This window comes from Dermacentor andersoni, chromosome 1, assembly GCF_023375885.2.
Source record: "Dermacentor andersoni chromosome 1, qqDerAnde1_hic_scaffold, whole genome shotgun sequence".
In the NCBI taxonomy this organism is placed as follows: Eukaryota; Metazoa; Arthropoda; class Arachnida; order Ixodida; family Ixodidae; genus Dermacentor; species Dermacentor andersoni.
Window position 1 is genome coordinate 235244129 of NC_092814.1, and position 22639 is coordinate 235266767.

The window sequence follows — 22639 nt, forward strand, 5'->3', positions numbered from 1 at the left end:
GATTGCAAATACTGTTCCGTAGCAATATTATAACCCAAAATTTCAATTAGAAATCGCTGCTTCTAAACTCCCACCAATAGCAACTGCCATTTTGGCAAGGCCGTCTGATGTCTGGAACTGAGGGGCCACCTTTGCAAGTTCAAGACCACATTGTATGTTTTTGTCCGCACGCTCTAGCAGCCAAAGCTCCGTGATGTGGTACAGGGAACATCCACCTCCACCAGATATGTTACGTAGGAAAACGCAGACGAAAAGCTATATACAAGTATATTTACAGGGAAATACGCCGCACTTGGCCAAGAGGCAACAGCCCGCACTAGCCTCTAATCGTCGTCGTCGTCCTCACACTGCTCGCCTCTTCATGATCGCAAATACTGTTCCGTAGCAATATTATAAGCCAAAATTTCAATTAGAAATTGCTGCTTCTAAACTCCCACCAATAGCAACTGCTATTTTGGCAAGGCTGTGTGATGTCTGGAACTGAGGGGCCACCTTTGCAAGTTCAAGACCACATTGTATGTTTTTGTCCGCACGCTCTAGCAGCCAAAGCTTCGTGACGTGGTACAGGGAACGTCCACCTCCACCAGATATGTTACGTAGGAAGATGCAGACGAAAAGCTATATACAAGCATATTTACAGGGAAATACGCCGCACTTGGCCATGAGGCAGCAGCCCGCGCTAGCCTCTAATCGTCGTCGTCGTCTTCACACTGCTCGCCTCTTCATGATCGCAAATACTGTTCCGTAGCAATCTTATAAGCCAAAATTTCAATTAGAAATCGCTGCTTCTAAACTCCCACCAATAGCAACTGCCATTTTGGCAAGGCTGTGTGATGTCTGGAACTGAGGGGCCACCTTTGCAAGTTCTCAAGACCACATTGTATGTTTTTGTCCGCACGCTCTAGCAGCCAAAGGTGTAGCAACGGCATCGCCGCTGAATTGTGCCAGCAATTCCTTCACTTGCACAATAAAATGCAGTTGCAAATTACAGAGGTGCACCGAGATGCACATGCAAAAACGAAATGGCACATGATGGCCATGATGTATTTCCAGCTGCAATCACTTATGATGTTTGCAGCGAACAAAAGCATGGCCTTGGAGACCGGCTTCTATTAAGCGAGGGAGCTGTTTCCGAGGGTGCCCATTCATTTCATCACCATTCAGTGTTGCCATACTGCGTTACCATTCAACTACGACATTATAAAATAGAAATAAATTTTCGGCTGCACCAAATGCACTTAAGTTTTACCTGCTTTTTATGGGAGATGTATGGTTTAAAATGCATTGCATAAGCTTGAAAATTTAAGCCTTTTTAGTGCATTGCAACATTATCTTTGTTTTTTGTTATGCTATGGTTGCGTATCTTTTTGTACATAACTATGCACCATTATTTAGAAAACTGACTGTATATGGACACAATAAATAAACAAATAAATGTGCCTGCACACGTATGCACACTCACACATGCACACATGTACATACACGCATGCATGCACATGGCTCCCCACCCACAGACTGTGCTATGGCATTCTAGTGAAGAAGAGGGTTGGTGAAATCTTCCGCAATATGCGAGAGGGGTGGAGTGCAACTTCAATTAGGCTATCTGGGCTCCCAGAAGGTAAGGGCTTCCAGAGGTACATGCGCACCATAGGGGCATCTGCATCAGCAGTTGTTTGGCGTGTTGCAATACCACGGACACTAGCACATGTGGGTTGGCGCCTTGCACGTTTATTCCTGCATGGCTTAGCCGTGACCGGGGAAAAGGGGATCCTGGGGGTTGAGCCAATGCTGAATGTTTGGACCTTTAGGGACCCTCGGTGAAGGCAACGCACCCTTTTGGCCTCACCTTCGTTCTTCGTTCCATCGCTCTTTGCGCGGTCTTTAACTTGTTCTCAAGCTTCTTTGTCAGTCTCCAAGTCTTTGACCCATATGTCAACATTAGTAAAATGCACTGATTGTACACCTTCCTTTTCAATGATAATGGTAAGGTTCCAGTCAGGAGCTGACAATGTCTGCCGTATGCGATCCAACCCATTTTTATTCTATGAATTTCCTTCTCATGATCAGGGTTCCCTGTGATTAATTGGCCTAGGTAAACATACTCCTTCACAGACTCTAGAGGCTGACTGGCGATCCTGAACTCTTACTCCTTTGCCCGGCTATTTGTTAGCTGCATTAGCTAAACGCAGATTGCGTCTGAGAAATCCGAGTGCTTTAGAAACCTTGTTAATAACCGTATCTATGTGAATGTTCCACGAAAGGTCGGATGCTAAATGGATCCCTAAATATTTTATGAGAGGTAACGATTCCACGGTCATGCTGTTTAGAGTGTAATGGCAAGGTTTGGGGTCAGATATTGTGGTAAATCTCACAAATTTTGTTTTCGAGATGTTAATTTCCATTTTCCATTGCGTGCACCAATTGTTAATCTTGTCTAAGTCCGATTGTAACTGAAGTGAATGAGAAGGCTCATTAATTTGTCTGTACATCACGCAATCATCTGCAAACAATCTGACCATAGAACTCAGGTTATTGCTTATGTCATTAATATAAGCTAAGGATAAAATAGTCAGAGTACAGACCCTTGTGGTACTCCAGATTTAATGTGGGAGAGGGTTGATTAATGGCCATTAACAAAAACTGCTTGGTAGCGATTGGCCAAGAAATTCTTAATCCAAAAAATAACCTTCGAATTAATGTTCAGGTTGTCAAGTCTTTTTATTAGACGTTTGTGTGGAACTTTATTTAATGCTTTGGCAAAATCTACAATTACGGCGTCTATTTTAGAGTGAGCATGAACAGCGCAATGAAGATCAGTAATTAATTCAAACAGTTGTGTTTCGCAAGATCGACCGTGGAGAAAGCCATGCTGATTCACAAGAAAGAAGTTATATTTCACCAGATAGCTCATGATGGCCGATGAGATTATGTGTTCTACTAACTTACAGCTGATGTTGGTTAACGAAACTGGTCTGTAATTTGACGGGTTAGAAGCAACACCAGATTTCAAAACGGGTATGACATGTGCTATTTTCCAGTCATTTGGGACACAGCCTGTATCTATTGATTGCTGAAAAACGGCGGCTAAGATGGGGCATATTACAGGGTTTGCTATTTTGAGTAATTTGTTATGATGTGTTTGTACATAAACAGTTTTTCTTATCCATATTTCTCGATATGGGAAAGGCGTACGATACAATGTGGCATTACGAAATCCTGCCAGACCTGTCGACAATGGGCATCTGTGACAACAAGCTAAACATTATTGAAAGCTACTTGCACAACCGTACATTCCGAGTGAAAATAGGTATGCACTGTCGCGTGAATTCATACAGGAAATTGGGGTTCCTCAGGTAGGCATGCTGAGTTGCACCCTTTTTATTGTTAAAATGAACTCACTTCGAACATTATTACCTCCAGCCATTTTTTATTCCGTGTATGTGGACAGTGTACAGATTGGCTATTAATATTGTAACCTCACAGTGTGTGAGCAACAAGTTCAACTTGTCCTCAACAAAGCATCAAATTGGGCAGAGCAAAATGGCTTTAAACTCAATCCCAACAAGAGTTCTTGTGTTCTTTTTTTACGAAATTGAAGGCTCGGGCCAGAGCCAATTATTGAACTGCACGGACATCAAATACCCGTTAACAAAGAACATATATTTTTAGGCATTGTACTTGATTCAGAACTAACCTTCATTTCCCATATTATTTATTTATTTAGGTACCTCAAGATACCCATGTTGCAACATTTTACATGAGGAATGGTTAAGTGTACATAGAAACAATTCAACAACAGGAAAGAAACACTATAAATACAAGAATGCAAAATAACTATGAATAACAAATACAAACAAATAGTAAATACAACACACATAGCGGTAAAATAAATAAATGTTGACGGGTAATATTTATCAGATTAAAAAAAATTTTGGTTCACTTGATGCACTTGATGTATGCATATAAAGATTTCAATGCAGCGCATTACAAGATAGAAAAAGCAAGCAAGGCACAACGCTGTTTAATAATGTCTGCCAGAACCATTTTAAATTTATCAGGGTCTGTGTTTGCAGCATCTATGGGTAACGTGTTCCCTTCTTTTACCGTTTGGACGAAAAGTGAAGCCATAACAGCTTTTTGGTGACTGATGCAAACTGATAGTCAATGAGTGGTAGTGATGACAGCGAGATTAATAGACGAGGGAGAATTTTGAACAGCGGAAAGCCTCGAAATTTTGCATCGGCATTCAAGACTGAGAAGATTGGCCCGGGGTTTTAGTGCCGTGATGCTAATTAGATAAGAGTATTCTGAATAAATGAACCTTGCAGTACGATTTTGGACTGATTCCAATATGTTTGAAAGGTTAATCTGATGGAGGTCCCGAACTGTGCTGGTGTACTCAAGTTTAGGTCGTACCAGGGTTTGGTAAGCAAGTATTTTCACAGAGGACGGTGTGTGATGCAAGTTACGACGTAAATAAGTGAGGCTGCAGTTAGCATCATTTGTGATGTTAATTATGTGAGAGGACCATGTAGGATAATGAGATAGGCAGACGCCAAGATATTTATATGAGTTTAAGGAAGATATTTGGGAACCGTAAATTGTGTAACATGTGGAATACGAGGACCAATGGTGGGAGGGAATGAGTGCAGTTTTCTTTGTGTTGACGGACATCAACCACATGTCGGGCACCATTTTTCGACGTGACTCTTACCAAACTCATTCTGGTGTTTGGTAAGAGTCAAGGTTGTAGTTGATGCTGTGGTAAATAACACAGTCATTGGTGAATAAACTAATGGTAGAGGAGATATTATTGGGAAGATCATTTATATAAATTAGGAAAAGTAAGGGACCTAGAACCGTGCCCTGGGTGGAGCATGCTTGAGACAACCGGTGTGTTACAAGGCGCACGGTTGTTAGCCCACACAAACTGTTCACGATTAGTAAGGAAGTCGCACACCCAGTTGAGGACAAGGGGGTCTAGGTTTAAATGTGAGAGTTTAAGTAGAAGGCATTGGTGAGCAAATTTGTCAAAAGCTTTCTTAAGATCGAAAAAGAGTGCATCGATGAGTACGTTAACGTCTAGGCTGGAGCTGATATCGTTAATGAACAGGTCTAGTTGGGTACAGCATGAGCGACCTTTTAGGAATTCATGTTGGCAGGGATTAAAAAAATTTATGCATAATAGCAATCATGATGTGTCAATAAATTATTTGCACCATTATTTTTGAAGCGACACTTGTAATGGATATAGGGCGATAGTTTTTTCGTGATGATTGGGGCCATTTTTACGCATAAGAATTATTTTGCCGACCTTTCACTCATGAGGTACAATGCTGGCCACAAGGGATTGTTGGAAAACGTGCGATAAAAGAGCACCGGAAATGTATTTTGTATTTTTTAGGATCTTTGCATTGAACCAATCGATTCCAGCTGACGATGTTATTTTCAGACATTCGATTATTTTTATTATGCCGTTAGCTTCAAATGTTATGCCAGGCATCTCATAGTGATCAGTGTAGGGATAATCTGGCAAATTGCCTACGGGCTTCCCAGTAAACACTGAAGAGAAGGTAGAGTTTAGTATTTCAGTGACGTCCTCATTTCCCACGGGAATGTTGAGGTCATCACAGAGTGATGTAGGCAGACAAGGTTTAGGGTTGATAACTTGCCAGGATTGTTTAGTATTGTTTCGTAGCGTAGCCAATAATGGGGGATTATAGGAAGGAATGTTCAGTTTTGGCAGCAAGAGGATCAAATTCCCTTTCAATAATGTAATACCTACTCCGTGCAGAAAGTGTGTTAGATTGTTTTGCCAAATGAAATAGTATTTTCTTCTTGTTTTTTAGTTGTGTTAATGTGTTGTTAAACCACGGTGAAGCTGGATGTTCTGTTACGATGATAGTGGGGATGTGTAAATCGACTAATTCTTTTTTAATTTTGTATAGGGACCAGTTTGACTCACCTGAATGCTGAGAAAAGTCATTGATAAAATCTATAGAAAAGTAATTTAATTCCTTGTTAATGGCGTCATAGTCATCTTTATTATAAAGTGTTAACATTTTTGTTAGCTTTTAAGATGTGCTAGGTCACAGGAATACATACTGTGAAGTACTGAGGGATCAATGAGGCCAGGTAAGTGCATGAGTGGGGGAATGTGATTGGGATGGGTTGCGAGCACAAGGTCTAGTATGCTGGGAGAACATGAGTTTTCATTTGTAGTCTTCATGACAAGCTAAGTTAAAAGTGAGGCATGTGTTAATAAAATCACTTTCGATGGAATGTTTCGATGCTGTGAGGGTGAGATCATTCCATTTTATTGATGGAAAATGAAATCGCCGAGCAAGAGTAAGGCTGTGCGGGGGTGCGGTATGAGCAGAGAATGTAGTGCATCATGGAATCGGTTGACGAAGGAACAGTCAGCGTCCAGAGATCGGTAACACGTGCTGATAATCAGGGGTGGGTGGAAAGCTTGCGAACATATGAAAATTATTTCTAGGTACTATGGCTAACAATATTGAATATGTTAAAGAAAAATGCCTAAAAATGAAGAACCTTCTGAAGATTTTATCGCGTACAGAATGGGGTAGCGACAGAAAGGGCCTCATGAACCTGTACAAGAGCCTGATACATACATGTTTGGACTATGGACTGTTAGCATATCAGTCTACTACAGCAAGTTCCTTGAACATGTTGGACCCTGTTCACCATTTAGGTATCCGCCTCGCGACAGGTGCCTTCCGAACAAGTCCAATACCGAGCCTGTATGTTGAGTCTAATGTGTGGTCTCTACGTCTGCAGAGGACATGTTCAAGTTTTACATATATTTTATAAAAGTACAATCAAATTGTGAACATCCTTCATAACCTATGATAAATGACACGTCATTTACCATGCTTTTTCACAGCCAACCTATAACAAGGAAGCCATTCTCTCTTCATGTCTCTGTGAAAAAAAATGGGAGTGCAACTCCTCCATTTTCATCTAATGGCTCCAGGAAGGGGCCACCACCACCACAGTAGCACCTCCTAGAGTGTAACACGTTGTTTGTTGAAGTTACTATGCAAGCTGCAGAACTCTTAATGCAGTTTTCAGAACTTCACTCAAAATATAATTGCATAGAATTCTACAAAGATGCGCTGAAGTCATATGCCGGCATCTCCTATGCAACAATAGGTCGAATGTTTTCAGAATCCAATGTCCTGAATCAGGAAACCTGCATCTTCACGGCATAAGCCTGTGAAATGATAGTAGCTGTGAAACATATTAGCAAAGCGAAGCTCAAAAAAGCCGTTCTATTCACAGACTCCCTAAGCATAGTGAAAGCTTTAAACTCACTACGAAAACAAAAATCTTTTAATCAACATTCTTTATTTGCTGCTTTGCACAAGTTATGCATCTAAGCGGCATGTTGTAATATGCTGGGTACCTGGTCACAGAGACATCGAGGGCAACATCCTTGCAGATGAGATGGCTACTTCCATAACAACAAAAGCTAGCAATCCATCCATTCCTGTTACAGCCACAGACATGGAGCCATTCTTGGGTAAAAAACTGAGCAGTTACTGGTAACATTTGTGGGACACAGAAACATCAAATAAGCTCCACGTAATTAAGCCACACTTGGGAAATTGGGCATCAGTAACAACCACAACGATTGTGATAGCCTCTTGTGCTGACTAAGAATAGGGCACACATATGGAACCCATTCTTATCTTTTGACTGGCACTGAGCCTTCCGTCTGTGGTAGATGTGGAGGGTTTGGAAGCAGATGGTGAAAGGAAAAAGTGCTTTGCACTAGCTTACAGAAAACATATCCTGCTTCATCCAGCAATGTATCTTGGTAAGGAACCGTTATTTGACACAAAATCAGTCTTTAGTTTTTTAAATGAAGTCTCCATGTTACATATTAGCAGCCCAAGAAATTCATTGCACGGTGTCTCTTGAGAGGCCGTTGCTGCGTTGGTAGCGTTTAGTATAGCACATGCCTCCGAGCTCTTAGGTTCCAAGGGCTTTGGTGAAGGCAGTAACGCTACAGCCATTGACCCATCTTAGTCTATCACCCCTTTGTAGCACATTTTCTATGTTCATCTTACAATGCCATAGCCCACACCACTAACTAGCTGGTGTCATTATTTTAGTACCTATGTTTTATGCCATTTACAGTGACAGTTTTTATGCCCTTTTACAGTCATGGCACATCTTGTGTTTTATCCACACCTCATAATTCATTATTCATGTACCATTGACAAGACATTACCAGCGCCTTGACACTCTTTGGCCACATCTGGCCCTTGTGCCAATAAACCCCACTAATCATCATCGTCGTCATCATAATCGAGCTACATGCAGCTTGTGGTGTTCCAAGACTCCTGTTGTAGAAAATTATGAGAAAAAAAGAGAGTGGGACCTTTATCATCTAGATATAGGCAGAATGCCGAGGGATAGGGCAGGCATTTCTTAGGTCTGAGAATTGTATTTATCACAGTGGCCATTTGTCATGTGCTGAATATTGCCAACCACCTGCCTGATGTGCAAATGTGCAATAAAAACAAAATTCTTGTGGTCAAAACTCTTTCCAGAAAACTTAGGACACCAAGGCTGAACATTGGGCCAGTTAGTGCTACATAATCAATGTTTTCCGACCACATTAGACATGGACAACAGGATAGATACACAAAGCATTGAAAATCGGCACTGTGTGTGTCTATTCTGTTCGTGTGTAGTACACTGGGAAAACATCATTTAGGACACCTGTGGCTCATTATCCGCACTCACTTAAAGCTGTTGAATGCATTTGCTGAGAAGAAAATGTTAACTGGCTGCAAATGCAGTGACTGGCATCACAGTCAAAGGGCACAGAAAGTGATGGAAACACAAGACAACCTTCGTCCAGGTGCTGAGAGAGTGGAACACAAAGGATGTTTACAGTTTGCTTGGATGTTCTTTGCAGAGATCAGTGGAGAGTTACTAAACATGGTTTTTGTGTATATATGTGCATCTATGAGCAATAGAATACTGATAAACAAATCCTCAACACATTTGAATGTGTTTGTAGCCTTTTATGTACAACGTGATGTTAAATAGTGTATCCTGTGTATGACTGAGATTGGTGCTGTGCACTTTTCACTTTTATACTGCATACTTTGGATCATAAAAAAATCTGTTTATTTTTTCCAATAACCATGGTTCATGTACTTTTTGCTCAGAAGTATACGTCACTAAAGCTCTTTGGCAACTAAAATTTTGCAGGGTGTGAGATGGGATCGAACCTGTGACTGCAGCTTAAATCCAGGCATCATAACCACTGTACCAAGGTCATGCAGTGAAAGCAAAGAGAAAACATTGATATTAAATCATTCACAGAGATATTATATTGTTCTTAGTGAACCAAATTAAATGTAATTTTAAAGTTTCCTTGCAGAAGAAATAAAAAAAAAAACAATAAAAACTGCCATCTGAACAAAGGAGGGTTATGCAAAAGTCTTTATTTGTATGTTATGGTGCCATTACCTGTGAACAAGGCTGTGAAGTTGAGCAGTTTCAGTTGCAAGGAACTCTGCCAGCTGCTAGTACTGCACTTTTCTGCTGAAAGATGTCCTCTAGTTCTCAGGGAAAATATCAAAGTTATTAAATTACCATGTGAAATTGAATGCCATAGAATCAAGAAGTGCCATGTTGTCTCTTTTCTAGCTGATTTGCGGGTATATCAAAACAGGCAACCATTATCAATGCCTGAAGTGTTTTTTTTTTGTTTTTTTTGTTTAGCTTATTTGGACAAAGTTGATATGCAACACTTAGGTTTGTTGTTCAAGCAGCCTGGTGCAATGATTAGTATTTACACATTTCCTGGCTTTGGCTGCAAGCTCTGAATAGTAGCAAAGACTTTGTGCATTTCTATTAAGTTATATTTACGAACGAGAAATAAATAAGTAGCTGCTTCACTGAATATGCATTCTGCATTTATAATATGGCCACTTTCATTGAAATGCAGATTAACCTTAATTGTTTTGCCTAAACTTGTCATGTGCCATATAAAAACCTTACCATTGATAATGTAGTAGCAGCACCTTAATCATTATTTAGCACATAAATCAGCACTTTGTAGGCAATGGCATGACACATAACTTGCTTTCATTGCTAATGTGAGCACAAAAGAATTGCAAAAGAATTCCCTCCATGACCTTTCGCTAGTGCTGGACACGAGCTTTGTGTTTACATTGTCAAAAAGTAGCTTAATCCTTCTCTTCATTGATAGATGTCAAGAGCTACTGTCATGGGAAACATTAGCGACACTAGAGCTGCACTACATCAGTAGCAAGTGTTAAATGCTGTAGCTGCTGAATATCTTGCATTTTAAAATTTTAGCCTGTTGACTCTTAGCAATTGTTCAAATTTGTTTTTCATTTGGTTCATTTTATTCTAAATATCAGTATAAAATTATGTAATGCAGCAGATGTGCCTTAAAGTTTTTGCTGGCATTTTGAAGATGACAATGAGCCATTCTGTGGTTTCAGGCAGTGAGAAAAGAGCTTGTGTTGGTTGCTGACACTGCAGTGCTTTTGAGCAGCTATTGCCGTTCCAAATAAAGATAGTTACATGTACAGTGCTCAGCATTTGAAACATAATACTCGGAGCACGTGACTGCTGGCACTTCTTGCACCACCGGTGAACGCTGCAGACACCAAGCTAATGCATTTTAGAGCACAGCTCTTAAGCACTCGTTCCTGTGGCGAGCGTTGACGTTGTCCCTTGGCGTCCTTGTATCCAAGTGAACGAGTACTGTGAAGGATGAAAGAGCAAGTGCAGAGCGCAGATGAAAGATGGCGACAGCAAAGAGAGCATGAGGAGGAAAGCAGCGGAGGTGAGCGCAGTGGAACCATGAGGTGGAAAGCGGAGGAGGAGGGTATGGCGAAAGCATGAGAATAAAAGTGTAGTGCCATGCAAGACGAGCTTTGCAGCAATGATGGCTATGAAATGGCGCCAGAGTAGCGTGCGTCATCTGTTCACCGGTGACGCCACCGATGCCACATATGGAAACAAAGCGCTGCATGAGCGGAGGTCTGTCTGTGGCGGCTGCTGTGAATTCCCACGTGCTGCCTCTCGCGATCTCCCATTTAGTGAGGCAGTCGCGCCACACTTCACTCTGTTTGCAACGTGCAGCACGAGACAGATTGTCTGCGCCAACCAATGTATCACAAAATGAAAACACATTTACAGCTGTGTTCAAATTTCGCAATAGAGAGTATTGTAAGCGTCAGTGAATTTTTTGCATTTCATGAAAGCAAAAATCTCTGTGATGCATTGTGACTACATTTTGCCCCTCATTGATCACCCAGCACTCACCAGTGGTGCAGAAAGTGCAGGCCACCTCGCGGTTCAAGTAATGCATTTCAATCGCTGAGCACTGTACATGTATATTTGTCGCTTGTTTATAATTGTTACTGTTCAGGGATCTAAAAATAAATATTAAGCTGGCCTAGACTGGTGGATCACTCTATTGAAATTCTGTTGGCAATTGTTCCGTGGAATCGTGCAACTCACTCGCTAAGAAAACTGCAGTTGAAGGCTGAAGGCCTAGGCTCACTTTTTCATGCGAATTGCAAAACTAGTGAACTAGTCAATGCAGTCATATATAGTGCTAGAGATGCGGTGAGTAGACATAAAATAAAAGAACAAGAATGAAAGCTGACTACCTTATGGCTCTAAGCATACCTGTAGTCGATGACACTGGGAGAGATATAAAGGGAGAATTAAACACAAAGGCACTTGAATGATTGCTCTAACAGGTTTGTTGTGATGTTGCCGCCACCAAATTTATTAAGCTAATTTTCAGCACACTTTGACTGAGGTCTCTGTAAGAGCCATGCAGTTATTACACTTAAGTAACCTACTAAATAATTTAGCATGGATTAATTTGCCACTTTGATCACTCATTAAGACACATATACATATAATGTGTATCTGTCTAAAAGACGCTTCATTAAGCATAGCGCTGTTGTTGGAGAAGTGAAGCATGTTTTTGGCCTCTCAGTTTAAAATTCACTGTGCATTGTGCTCTTATGCTTGCTTCAGATTATGATGAGTCCCCGATAAAGCCAAAGGCCGTTTCTTCTAATCGCACTGAAAGCAGCACATGTGCAGAGGAGAAACAGCCACTGACAGAATTCGGGTATAGTCTTGCTGAACTGTCGGGGTCTAGTGCTGGTGATGTTGACGAGGCCAGTCAGTGGAATGGATATACAAACACAGGTAAGTTTCAGTGGTGCTTGTTAGCCTCAAGCATGATTTATGGTGGTGCTGCAAGTACTACTTGTGTGATGTCAGCTCTTGGATACACTTATATTGTAGGAATGTTTGAATAGCAGGATTTCATAATCAAATCAACTGCAAATATATGGAGTTTGCATGGAGTTTTTTTTGCTAAGAAAGAGGCTTTCTTATATTGGGTATTTGCCCTAGTGCAGGGTTGCCAACTGGATATTGATTCTGGTTAACCTCTATGCCTTTCATCTCGTAATTATCTTTCTACATTATTTGATACATGCATGAAAGCCATTCGCAGCTGAACAACTGGTCAGCTGAGGAACTTGTCAGGTACAAACAATGGCGTTCCTTTTTTGGTACATCATGACAGTGATAGTAACAAGGGAACAGCGCATCACTGGATGCATGTAGAGTGTTGTGTTCATTAAAAGAGAAGACTGTGATACTAAACATACTATACAATGCCGCACATTGTTTTAAGGGATACAAACATGGTTGGTCTAGCCAAATAATAAATTGATTTGCCTATGTCCAAACAAGAAATTTCTATATAGGCTGCCTAAATGCAATGCATTCTTATTGAATGACTGGAAATTTTTTAGCAAAAGTTATCTTCCCCGGGTGTTTGCTCTGCGCAACAACTATGGCTTTCCTACAGTAGAATCATTCGGAATAGTCCTCACTTACAACAGTCTCTTTTCCTTGAGACTGCAGTAACTGTTGCTATTAGGGGTGTGTGAATATTTGAAACTTTCTAGAAACGAATCAAGTATACTCCTATTTGACTCGGTTCTCACATTGAATTGTCACTATTTGATTGGGTCCTTGAATGGAACAGTCACTATTCAAAAATCAATATTTTTCTAATAGGTTTTGAATACTTTATGTCACTGACTGTACGTGGTCAAACATGAAATTAAAGCAAAAATGGGATAACTTTAGCGTCATTCACAGTGGGCATTATAGTGAACTGCACGCTGTGTTACTCAAAACAGCCAGATTTTTCCAGCCAAATATGATCATTCACAATAAAATGTTCTTTAAATGTGTCATTTGGCAGTGTGCGTTGTTTTGTACATTTTATAGATGCAGAGTCTGTATCCTCTCCTCGGATTAAATGTGAATACTTTTCATTGCCACATACTTTATGCAACAGTGGCGCCATTGGTTGTGGTATTTTTAACTAGAAAAAAAGTGACGGCACACATTTATGAATTGGTCATGAAGGTATACACAGATATCAATTGACCAACAAGGCTGCCTTTCTAATTGTTATATGATAATGCATGACCACATTATCATATAAAGAGCCCTGAGTTTAATGAAGTGCTTAGTTATTTGTTCTTCATGTTTCATTTGTGCTTTTAATAGAGCATGCTTTATATTGCACAGTGTAATTGACAGAAACTTTCTAATGTTGTGAATACAAGGATGTGAAAATTGCTTGGTACTAATGGAGAATTCACCCGACGCTCAATGTCTGTTGGTTTTTCTTGACCACCGCTCAACAGGACTGGCAAAAACAAGTTGCGTCCACAAATGTGGACATCGGGTACCTGAAGTGGATATGGTGTGCTGCCTTTATTTTTATTTAAATATTTCTTAAAGGGCCGTGTACTTGTACCCTGTATCAGATGTAGTATATCTGATGTCCCGGGTATAAAACATGTAGTTGGGGGTAGCTTCTAAAAACCCAAAAATTCTGTATATCATGGTATAGAGTAGAGGCTATGCTTATGCAATATTCTTATGACCCATTGTTGCTCTTGCCATGCATCTGTGTTTTCTGTGCCCAATGCCTTTTGGCCCCTGTCCACAGGGGAGGAGCCAACAGCTGGCGGCAGCTGGGTGAGCAATGGTCGCCGGGTGGAAGGAAAGTTACTGCTGGTGCAGCAGCTGAGTGCCATCCTGCTTAAGCGCTACTACTGCACCCGACGCAACTGGAAGGGCCTCTTCTCACAGATCTTGCTGCCGGCCTTTTTTGTCAGCATTGCCATGTCAGTGGCCCTAACAGCACCTCATGTTGAGGACCCTCCACCCTTGACATTGTCACCGTCCCGGTATTACAACTACACTCAACCCCGAGGCAATGTGGTTCCTTATGCATTTCGAGAAGAGCCCCGACCCAAGTGAGTGACCTCAAGTTGCCAGTGCTACTTAGCTAAGTTTTTGTTTTTCGACTGAGAGGACAGTGTTGGAATTTGCATCTGTGTTGTGGTGTTTTGTGCATAGGAAGAGAAATGTTCTCTGCATTAAAGAGATGCACATGGAAGACAGTGAGGCTGCCCTGGAATACGGTTGAATGCCTTTACAATAAATGCCTTTATTGTGATGTGGTCTGTGTAATGAGGGTAAATATATAGCCCCAACCAGTTTACAATATCTCACATGCTTGGTGAGCCTTACAGTGAAGCCTTATACAGGGAATTTGCCTCTTTACCCAAATAATCTATGCAGCACTAGTCACATATTAGTTTTTGCAGCAAACATACATGAAAACATGTGAATTCTCTTTGTAGCAGTCCAGTATTTTCAATGCGGATACTTTGTGCAGCAGTGTTTGTGGTTGTCAGGTGGTATGCTACTGCAAACTTGAAAATGCTATACACTGTGCTTTTATTTTGGCAGACCCCCTTTTAAATCTAACTTTGCATGGGCAGCACACTACTAGTGATATGAGACCCTCCGTCAGTTGTTTCATCACACTTGATTTTTGCTTATATGCATGCATCAGGATTCTCAAAAGGGAATATCTCAGCATGGGTGAACTGTGCATGGTTTGATAAGCTTACCAGTTTCAGTTCTGGTCTATTCCCATGTTCTTTGGCACTGGTTGGTATTGTTCATTGCTTTAATGCTTCATATTTTGGTACAGTGGTTAGATTTTTTTTTTGTGTGTGTGTTCTAGCACATTTGGCCTGATGCAATCGACAATCAGTGTAGGTTTCTACAGGGTTTCAAAACATTAGCAGTTCACATGACAACTCCAAACCATGAGTGCTGTTCACAGTAGCAGAAAAGGAAGACTGTGTTCAAAAATTCTCCCAGTACTTCTTTTTCCAGTAAAAATATTCCTAACCTGCTTTAAATAAAGATTGATTTGTTTCAATAATGTTTGCTAGCGAGCTGGTTGGGGATGCATTCTTTGTAGCAGTGTTACAGCACATACACATGCAGGAAAAAAAACGAAGCAAAAAGGGGCAGGACAGAGTGCTGACCATGACTAGCGAAGGCCAAAAGCCTCTGAACAAGGCTTCTGCATCAAGAGGCGACACTCTTTCTAGGATACAGAGTGCTACCGTTCTGGCCTTGTAGTTTGCGCTGGTGATGACAGGAACCAAGTGATGTGGATCAGACAGAAAGATTGACCGACTATTTGTAGAACTAGATAGGAAATTCAATAATACATCACCAACTAGTCCACTAGCAAACATTATTGAAGTTTATATCTATTCATATCAAGAAGTGTGTTTGAAATGTCGTTTCTCCTGCATAGGTGGAACCTAGATGCTGATGCACAGCACTTAGCATCTACCCTTCGACTTCCATCTGGTGTTGGTGCCACTTGTGTCTTACTGTGGCCTCTTAATGGAAGCAGCAGCATCCTGGTGCCTTCGTCTAATGGGAACTACTCAGAGCGCTCCCTTGACTGGGATATGTTGGATGCCTTTGAGCCTGAGTGCCGCAGTGTGTTTGTGCCTGGGCTTCCCTTGGACAACTTTGTGCCGCCCCTTCCCACAGTTGAAAGCCCCACTGGAGATTCTGTGGATGTGACCACATTACCAGGAAATGTCTTTCACCTTGTCAACATTTGTGAGCATACTTTTGTTTTCTAATCTACATTTTGTGTATTTGGCATTCCTTCCTGAAGTTCTCACATAAAATGTGAGTCCAACAGTAGGTTCATAATATGCAACTAGCACACTCGGACAAGAGAAACTATTGCTCTTTTAGGCAGCACCTGTGAGTTGGAGTGCCAAGTACTCAAGTATTTAGGGCAATGTTTAGCTCGATGCCATCTTATATTTCCATGTTTAAATACATGTGAAATGTTGAAATGCTTTTGTTAGACAACTGCTGAACCAATCTAAATGAAATTTATTACATTTAAGAGAGAAAGTTAAATGCTAACAATTGTTGGGACCAACTTTCGATTTACGACCTCAAATTTTTTGCAAAAACTGCTGAAAATCGGTAAATGCAAGAATTATGGAAGCACAATAAGTAGAACCTCGTTGATAAGTTCCCGTTACGTACATTTTCCCGGCGCCAACGTTCGCACTCGAGAACACAAAAACTGACCCAATAGAGTTATGCTCATTTTTTATTTGGCACCAATGTTCAGTACGTCGCCAAACTGCGATCATATACGTTTTCTGGCCGCTAGATCCTATGTAAACAAGAAAATGCGTGAGGCACGAGCGATCGAGAACAGTAGCTACCCACCGCGCAGCTTCACCGCAATACTTGCCTGCCCGTCTCGAGAAAATGCCAGCACTGTACTCAGTTTATCATTTCGGTAGCAGCAAATCTTCTCTGGGGTAGTCGCATGCGTGGCATTTACAGCTATCGCCGCCAAACCTATTGTGATAAGCATTTTCACCTATCTGTTTTACAGCGTGTGGTGCGTAGTGCCATTGGTAGCGTAATGCACGCTTTTAGTATGTGATAATGCAAACGCGCCACCTTTCCCTGCTGCAGGCGGCACAATGTTGGCATCACGTTTCGCTTCGGCGGCATCTGGTGTCGCAGACCAGCTCAATTTCGTTTCGGTTTCTGGTCGCCCTCGTAAAACACCACACAATAGGAAAACAACAAAACGCGTCTCGGTCCTTCGGAGCATCACCAGCTTGACGAGCGTCGGCATTTCGTGCCGCAACGATCCGCGTGCGCCTCGAATTACGTAGATGTCAACAATAGTTGAGTCTGTCAAATTTTTTTTAGTTATTTCGGATCGTACGTTTTCCCGGTTAGTATGTTTTTCTCGCGTTTGTTTCTAAAATGTACGAACGAGGTTCTATTGTATTTGCAACTCGCAACGCTGTACCAAAAACAGATATCCGAATTCAATATGTATGTTTTAAACCACATAAAGCACGAAAATATGATTTATTAGTTTACAGCTTAAAAGAAATTATGACATTGTATGTGTGATTTTGGCAAGAATTCTTACAAGTTAGTCGTATATGAGCAGTGTATAATGTACATAAATGTTGTTCAACTTTGGTATATGCCAAAAGCTGCAATTTACAATCTTTTTTCTGCAATCTTTTTTTTATGAGCTGCAGAGTTCTTCATGCTTCATTTTATGAAATTTTTCCCATTTTTTTCAGGTACTTTTGTATAAAGAAATTGTTGGCACATACATGCCATTTTTTTAACTTCTCTTTCTTTTTTTTGATTAAGTGAAGTGCCTGAACATTGAAACCCGCGAAAGAATACCGGCAAGCCTCAAAGCATCCTAGATGATTTACCATAATAGCATTTCACACCAGTTTCATTTTCGTTTCCTAGGAGGTATATGTCACATAACGTAACGTCATGACTGGAAGGTGACCAGTCACATGGGAGCAGGACATCTTGGTGTTTTGGCACTCACTCCTGCTCACTCAGTGGTCCATTATGCTGCTACATTGGGCTGTGCAGTAAATAGCAATAGCAGACAACTAAATACAGCAGCATTACTCTAGCTGCCTTAAATTGTTTTGTATTGTATGGATACCCAGGTTTAATTAAAGTACCATAAGGGATACATCTTTTTCTGAGTATACTCTATATTCCTATGTAAAGGCCATACCCCTAAATTTGGGTCACAATATCTAAAAAAATAATTGAGAAAATTACCTATGCATTGACCACACAGCCTTTTCCTAAGTGCATACCTTGTTATCCACAGTTGCACGGCCTATGCTGTGCTATCTCCAGGCAGTATCAGTGCAGTACATAGCTGCATATGGCATGGTGAATTGGGCTTCTTTTTGGTCTGGCTGTTGCTTCTGCAGTTGCTAGTCTGCTAGAGTTAAATGCATTGACTAACCTTCAGTATTGTTACAAGACTCATCTACCGGCATCCCACAGCTTCTTTTGTTGCAAATTCCCCTGTGCACATCCATTTATGCAATGTTCACCACTTACCATAGGCAGTGTCTGCTGCTGTGTGCCACCCTGAGCATGTGTGCATTGTGCAGAGATAAATTTTGTGCTTCATGCTTACTTTTGATACTTCTGTGCAGTCAGCTTTCATTGCTAATAGCTATTGCTGAAAGCTGGGCTAGTTAGTCATTATGAAACATAGTTACAGCACTAAGGAAGATGAAAACATAAACACAAAATTTACAAATTGTCTTTTGTCTTCTGTAACCACGTTTCGTAATGTCAGCAGCCAGCTAGTGCAGCTTTCAGCAACCAGCACTTGTCATGTGCAGTTTGTGTTTACGCATTCATCTTCCTTAGTACTGTAACTGTGTTTCATAAAGCTTTCATTGCTCTCATGCCATCTGAAACATACATGGATGCTACTGACTGTCATTTCGTGTGAAAACCCTAGTCAAACCTTAGGCATGTCAGTATGTCCAAATATGTGTCCAGTGATGACGCCAGCTTTGAACAGTGTGCATTTGGTGAAATAGACTCCTGCTTCACAGTTACATGCCAGCAGTGACGAATGAGGTAGTAATCAAAGACAAAAAAATAGTTCACTGTGCCTTTCAATAATTCTGTGCACATTTCAGTAATGCTGTGCAAGTAACTGTAGGAACACCACATTCTTTAACATTTATATTAATTATGATCATATGAATTTTCATTACATACCACAAATGAGGATGTTTAAACATAAGCTTAGCATGCTATTATGACAAAGTCGAAACCTGGCTTGAGTAACCTTTCAGACAAGTGTGACTGGCTAAGTTGCCCATGTTTTACTGATCAAAGGTCCTTTTCTGCTTAAAGGGTCGTTAAAGACAAATATTAAGTCCAGCTAAAATGATAGATTAGTTCTCAGGAACATTTAAGGCAACTTGCCATCTTTATCGTGTTCAGAGCTTTAGTAATCGAGAAATTGAGGTAAATGCAGGACATAATTAGAGACTGCCCCAGGACATTCAAGTACTAGCCCGATGACGAAGACACTCCTCAGTGTAATTATGTCACTACCACTCGTAATAAAAAGATAATTGTGTTGCATTATAATACGAAATAAAAAGCTACTTGTCCACTTCTATTTGATTTTAAAGAAGAGAGAACTCATTGACCTTACCCTTGACAACGACATGGGTGGTCGAAAGGTTTCATTTTCTCCACTCTGCGCCAGCTGTGCTTTCGCATTTCAGTAGTTTTGTTATCGTGTAGTGCTGCCCTGGTTTTGCTGGTTCGGGAGACTCGGACAAACTGCAAGTAGCAGAGAATGCCATGTCCATTCCCGAATGGTCCACTCCACCTTACCAAGAGCAGCTGCAGTGGCGAATCCAACGCTCTCTGTTGACGTGGTTTCTCCATGGCCGGGCATTTGCGTTTCACTCAAAAAAACATGGTGCCGTCTGTCGGGCAATGTTCTACTCATCGACAGTAGTAAAGGGTAGCATATGCAACATCACCACTCCCCACTCAGGGCCGGTCGATTTGAATTGTGCTAGAGGTATGTGGGCCCTTCAGAAGCAATTTTCTTGTAAACTAATCCTTTTCTTGGCACTAAACAAGTTCTGCGAGGTTTTTGGAATGGTATTTTAACAGTCCACATCAACTTCGTATTTACTTTTAGTGTCCCTTCAAAGTAGGCAATGCAGCTTGGACTTACTGTGCACAAAATTTTAAAGTGTAGTGGAGACTCTTGGGGGCATGAGTAGTAGCACATCTTATGTTTCAGAAAGGGCTGCTTAGGCGAAATTGTTCCCAGTACTCACTGCTAGGCTAACACCATTTGGAGAAACCACACCACCACCACTAACATCAATGAGTACTCACTGTCTGAATGGCTTACTAAGCCCAGACAGGCATATAAAAGATCTTTTGGTGAACCAAAAGCAGGCTAGACATGCTAGTGCAAGCTTGTGCAAATAGGTTGACAATTAGCTTTAATTGAAATTGCCTATTCATTGCTCATTGTGTGCCTCTTGTTCTGCTCATGCCTGGGCATTTGCTGCCATTGTAAAGCCCATGTCAGCAGCCGAGTGTTCGTATATGTGAATTTCTAGGCTCCCTTTTATGACTTGCCAGGGGAAAGTTAAAGGCACTCAAACCCCAGTCAAGCAAAGAACAGTCCACATAGTGTGAACACAGTATTCTATTCGCTTGGCAATAATACAGGCAATAGAAGAGCAGGTGCACAACATGCCGACTTCTCGAGAAAGTGGCATCTCCCATAGGACTGGAAATGGCTTCTTGGAGAGAATATAAAGCCATATGGATGACATTTTTTGCAACAAAGTTGATTAAGTTATGAACTGCTATGATATATAAACTTAATAAATACTGAATAATGTTTGCAGTGTAGAACTTGTGGGCAATGTGGTTCCTGCTGGCCACTTGATGAAATATGTAGGCAGAGTGCTGAAAAACAGTTTGAGTGGTGAACTGCCTTGTTGAAACTTGAAACTTGCTTCGGGCATTGCTTTGAAATAAATGTACCAAGAGACCTGAGCATTGTAGAACTTTGTAAGTATGGTGAAGCAGAAAGCAAATGGGAAAATGAATGCAAGAATGATATTGTTGCAGGAAGAAAGCAGGCCCACGAGTGTAAAATAATGTATATTTACAACTGAGGTTAATGGCATTCAGGCAACGGCCAGACTTCGTCTTCTTCTCGTCCAATCCAACTTCTTCCTTCCCTTCATCGTAACATCACCCTCCCGGTGGAGTAGCTCTGTCCCAGTGCAAGTTATAGAGCCTCACTTAATGGGGGGACATAGGGCTTCAGCCTGGCGACGTGAACAACATCGCTGGTGACGTTGGGAGGCACTGAAGGCTGACCGACTGGGGCGATCTCGTATGTCCTGTCGGACAGTTGGCATAAGATCTGGTACGGACCAGATTAACGGGAAAGTAGTTTTTCCGACAAGCCGACACGACGTGAAGGCGTCCAGAGAAGGACAAGGGAACCAGGTGAAAAATGTTAGTCTCGGTGCCAAAGGTCGTAGCGTCGCTTTTGAGAAGCTTGCGAGACTGTGAGGCGATGATGGGCGACTTCTTGGGCCTGGGCGGCTAAGTCAATAGCATCGCAAGCGTAACCAGGGCTGGGTGATTGTACTGCGGAAGGTAGCAACGTGTCAAAGGGCAAGGTGGGGTCGCGGCCATACAACAGGTAAAATGGTGAAAATGAAAATCCGGCAGTGTCGTGACGGGACGAGTTGTATGCGAAAGTGATGTATGGTAAAGCGACGTCCCAGTCGCGGTGATCATTGGAAACGTACATGGCCAGCATTTCAGTTAGCGTGCGGTTGAGTCACTCGGTGAGGCCGTTCGTTTGAGGATGGTACGCGGTAGCAATCTGGTGTTCTGTAGAACAGGAGCGGAGCAGATCGTCAACGACCTTCGATAGAAAGTAGCGGCCGCGATCCGTCAGCAACTGGTGAGGGGCGCCGTGGTGCAGGATGACGTCGTATAGTAAGAAGTCGGCGACATCTGTAGCGCAGCTGGTTGGTAGCGCTCGTGCGATGGCATGTCTCGTGGCATAATCGGTTGCTACAGCAACCCATTTGTTTCCTTTGATGGAAATTGGAAAGGGGCCAAGGAGGTCTAGGCCCACACAGAAGAAGGGCTCTGTAGGGATATCAATTGGTTGCAGCAAACCAGCAAGAGGCATAGCAGGCGTCCTCCGGCGCTGACACAGGTCGCAAGAAGCGACATAACGGCGCACAGAGCGATAAATGCCGGGCCAGAAGAAGCGTCGCCGCAGACGGTCGTATGTACGAGTGATGCCCAGATGTCCAGTAGTAGGAGCGTTGTGAAGTTGCTGGAGCACGGCTAGTCGAAGGTGCTTGGGAGCTCCGGGCCGTCAGGACGAACACTACGACGGTATAAAGTTCCATCGCGCAAGGTGAACATTCGGAGGGACGGGTCATTGGGCGAGGAGCTTAGGCGTTCCATAAGTGTTCGAAGAACAGGATCTTTGCGCTGCTTGTCGCCAATATGGAGGAAGCCGGAGAGGGATAGAACACTGATGTCCGAGTCTGCATCGGTATCGTCCGGTTGATCCACGGGATTGCGGGACAGGCAGTCAGCGTCTTTGTGCAGGCGCCCTGACTTATACATAATAGAAAATGTATATTCTTGTAGACGCAAGGCCCAACATGCAAGTCATACAATTGGGTCCTTCAAAGAGGAGAGCCAGCAGAGGGCGTGATGATCGGTTACGACGCAGAAGCTCCGGCCAAAA

The 22639-nt window shown here is 42.0% G+C and overlaps 1 protein-coding gene across 1 annotated transcript in view; it reads left to right on the forward strand.

Annotated features, from left to right (window-relative positions):
* Positions 1–22639, forward strand: part of LOC126547921 (ATP-binding cassette sub-family A member 2-like) — a 292596-nt gene that overhangs the window by 162221 nt on the left and 107736 nt on the right. The window contains exons 29-31 of the mRNA XM_050195975.3: positions 12076–12252; positions 14087–14396; positions 15764–16080. Of these exons, the coding sequence (XP_050051932.1) occupies positions 12076–12252; positions 14087–14396; positions 15764–16080 (804 nt within the window). The remainder of the gene's footprint in view (positions 1–12075; positions 12253–14086; positions 14397–15763; positions 16081–22639) is intronic.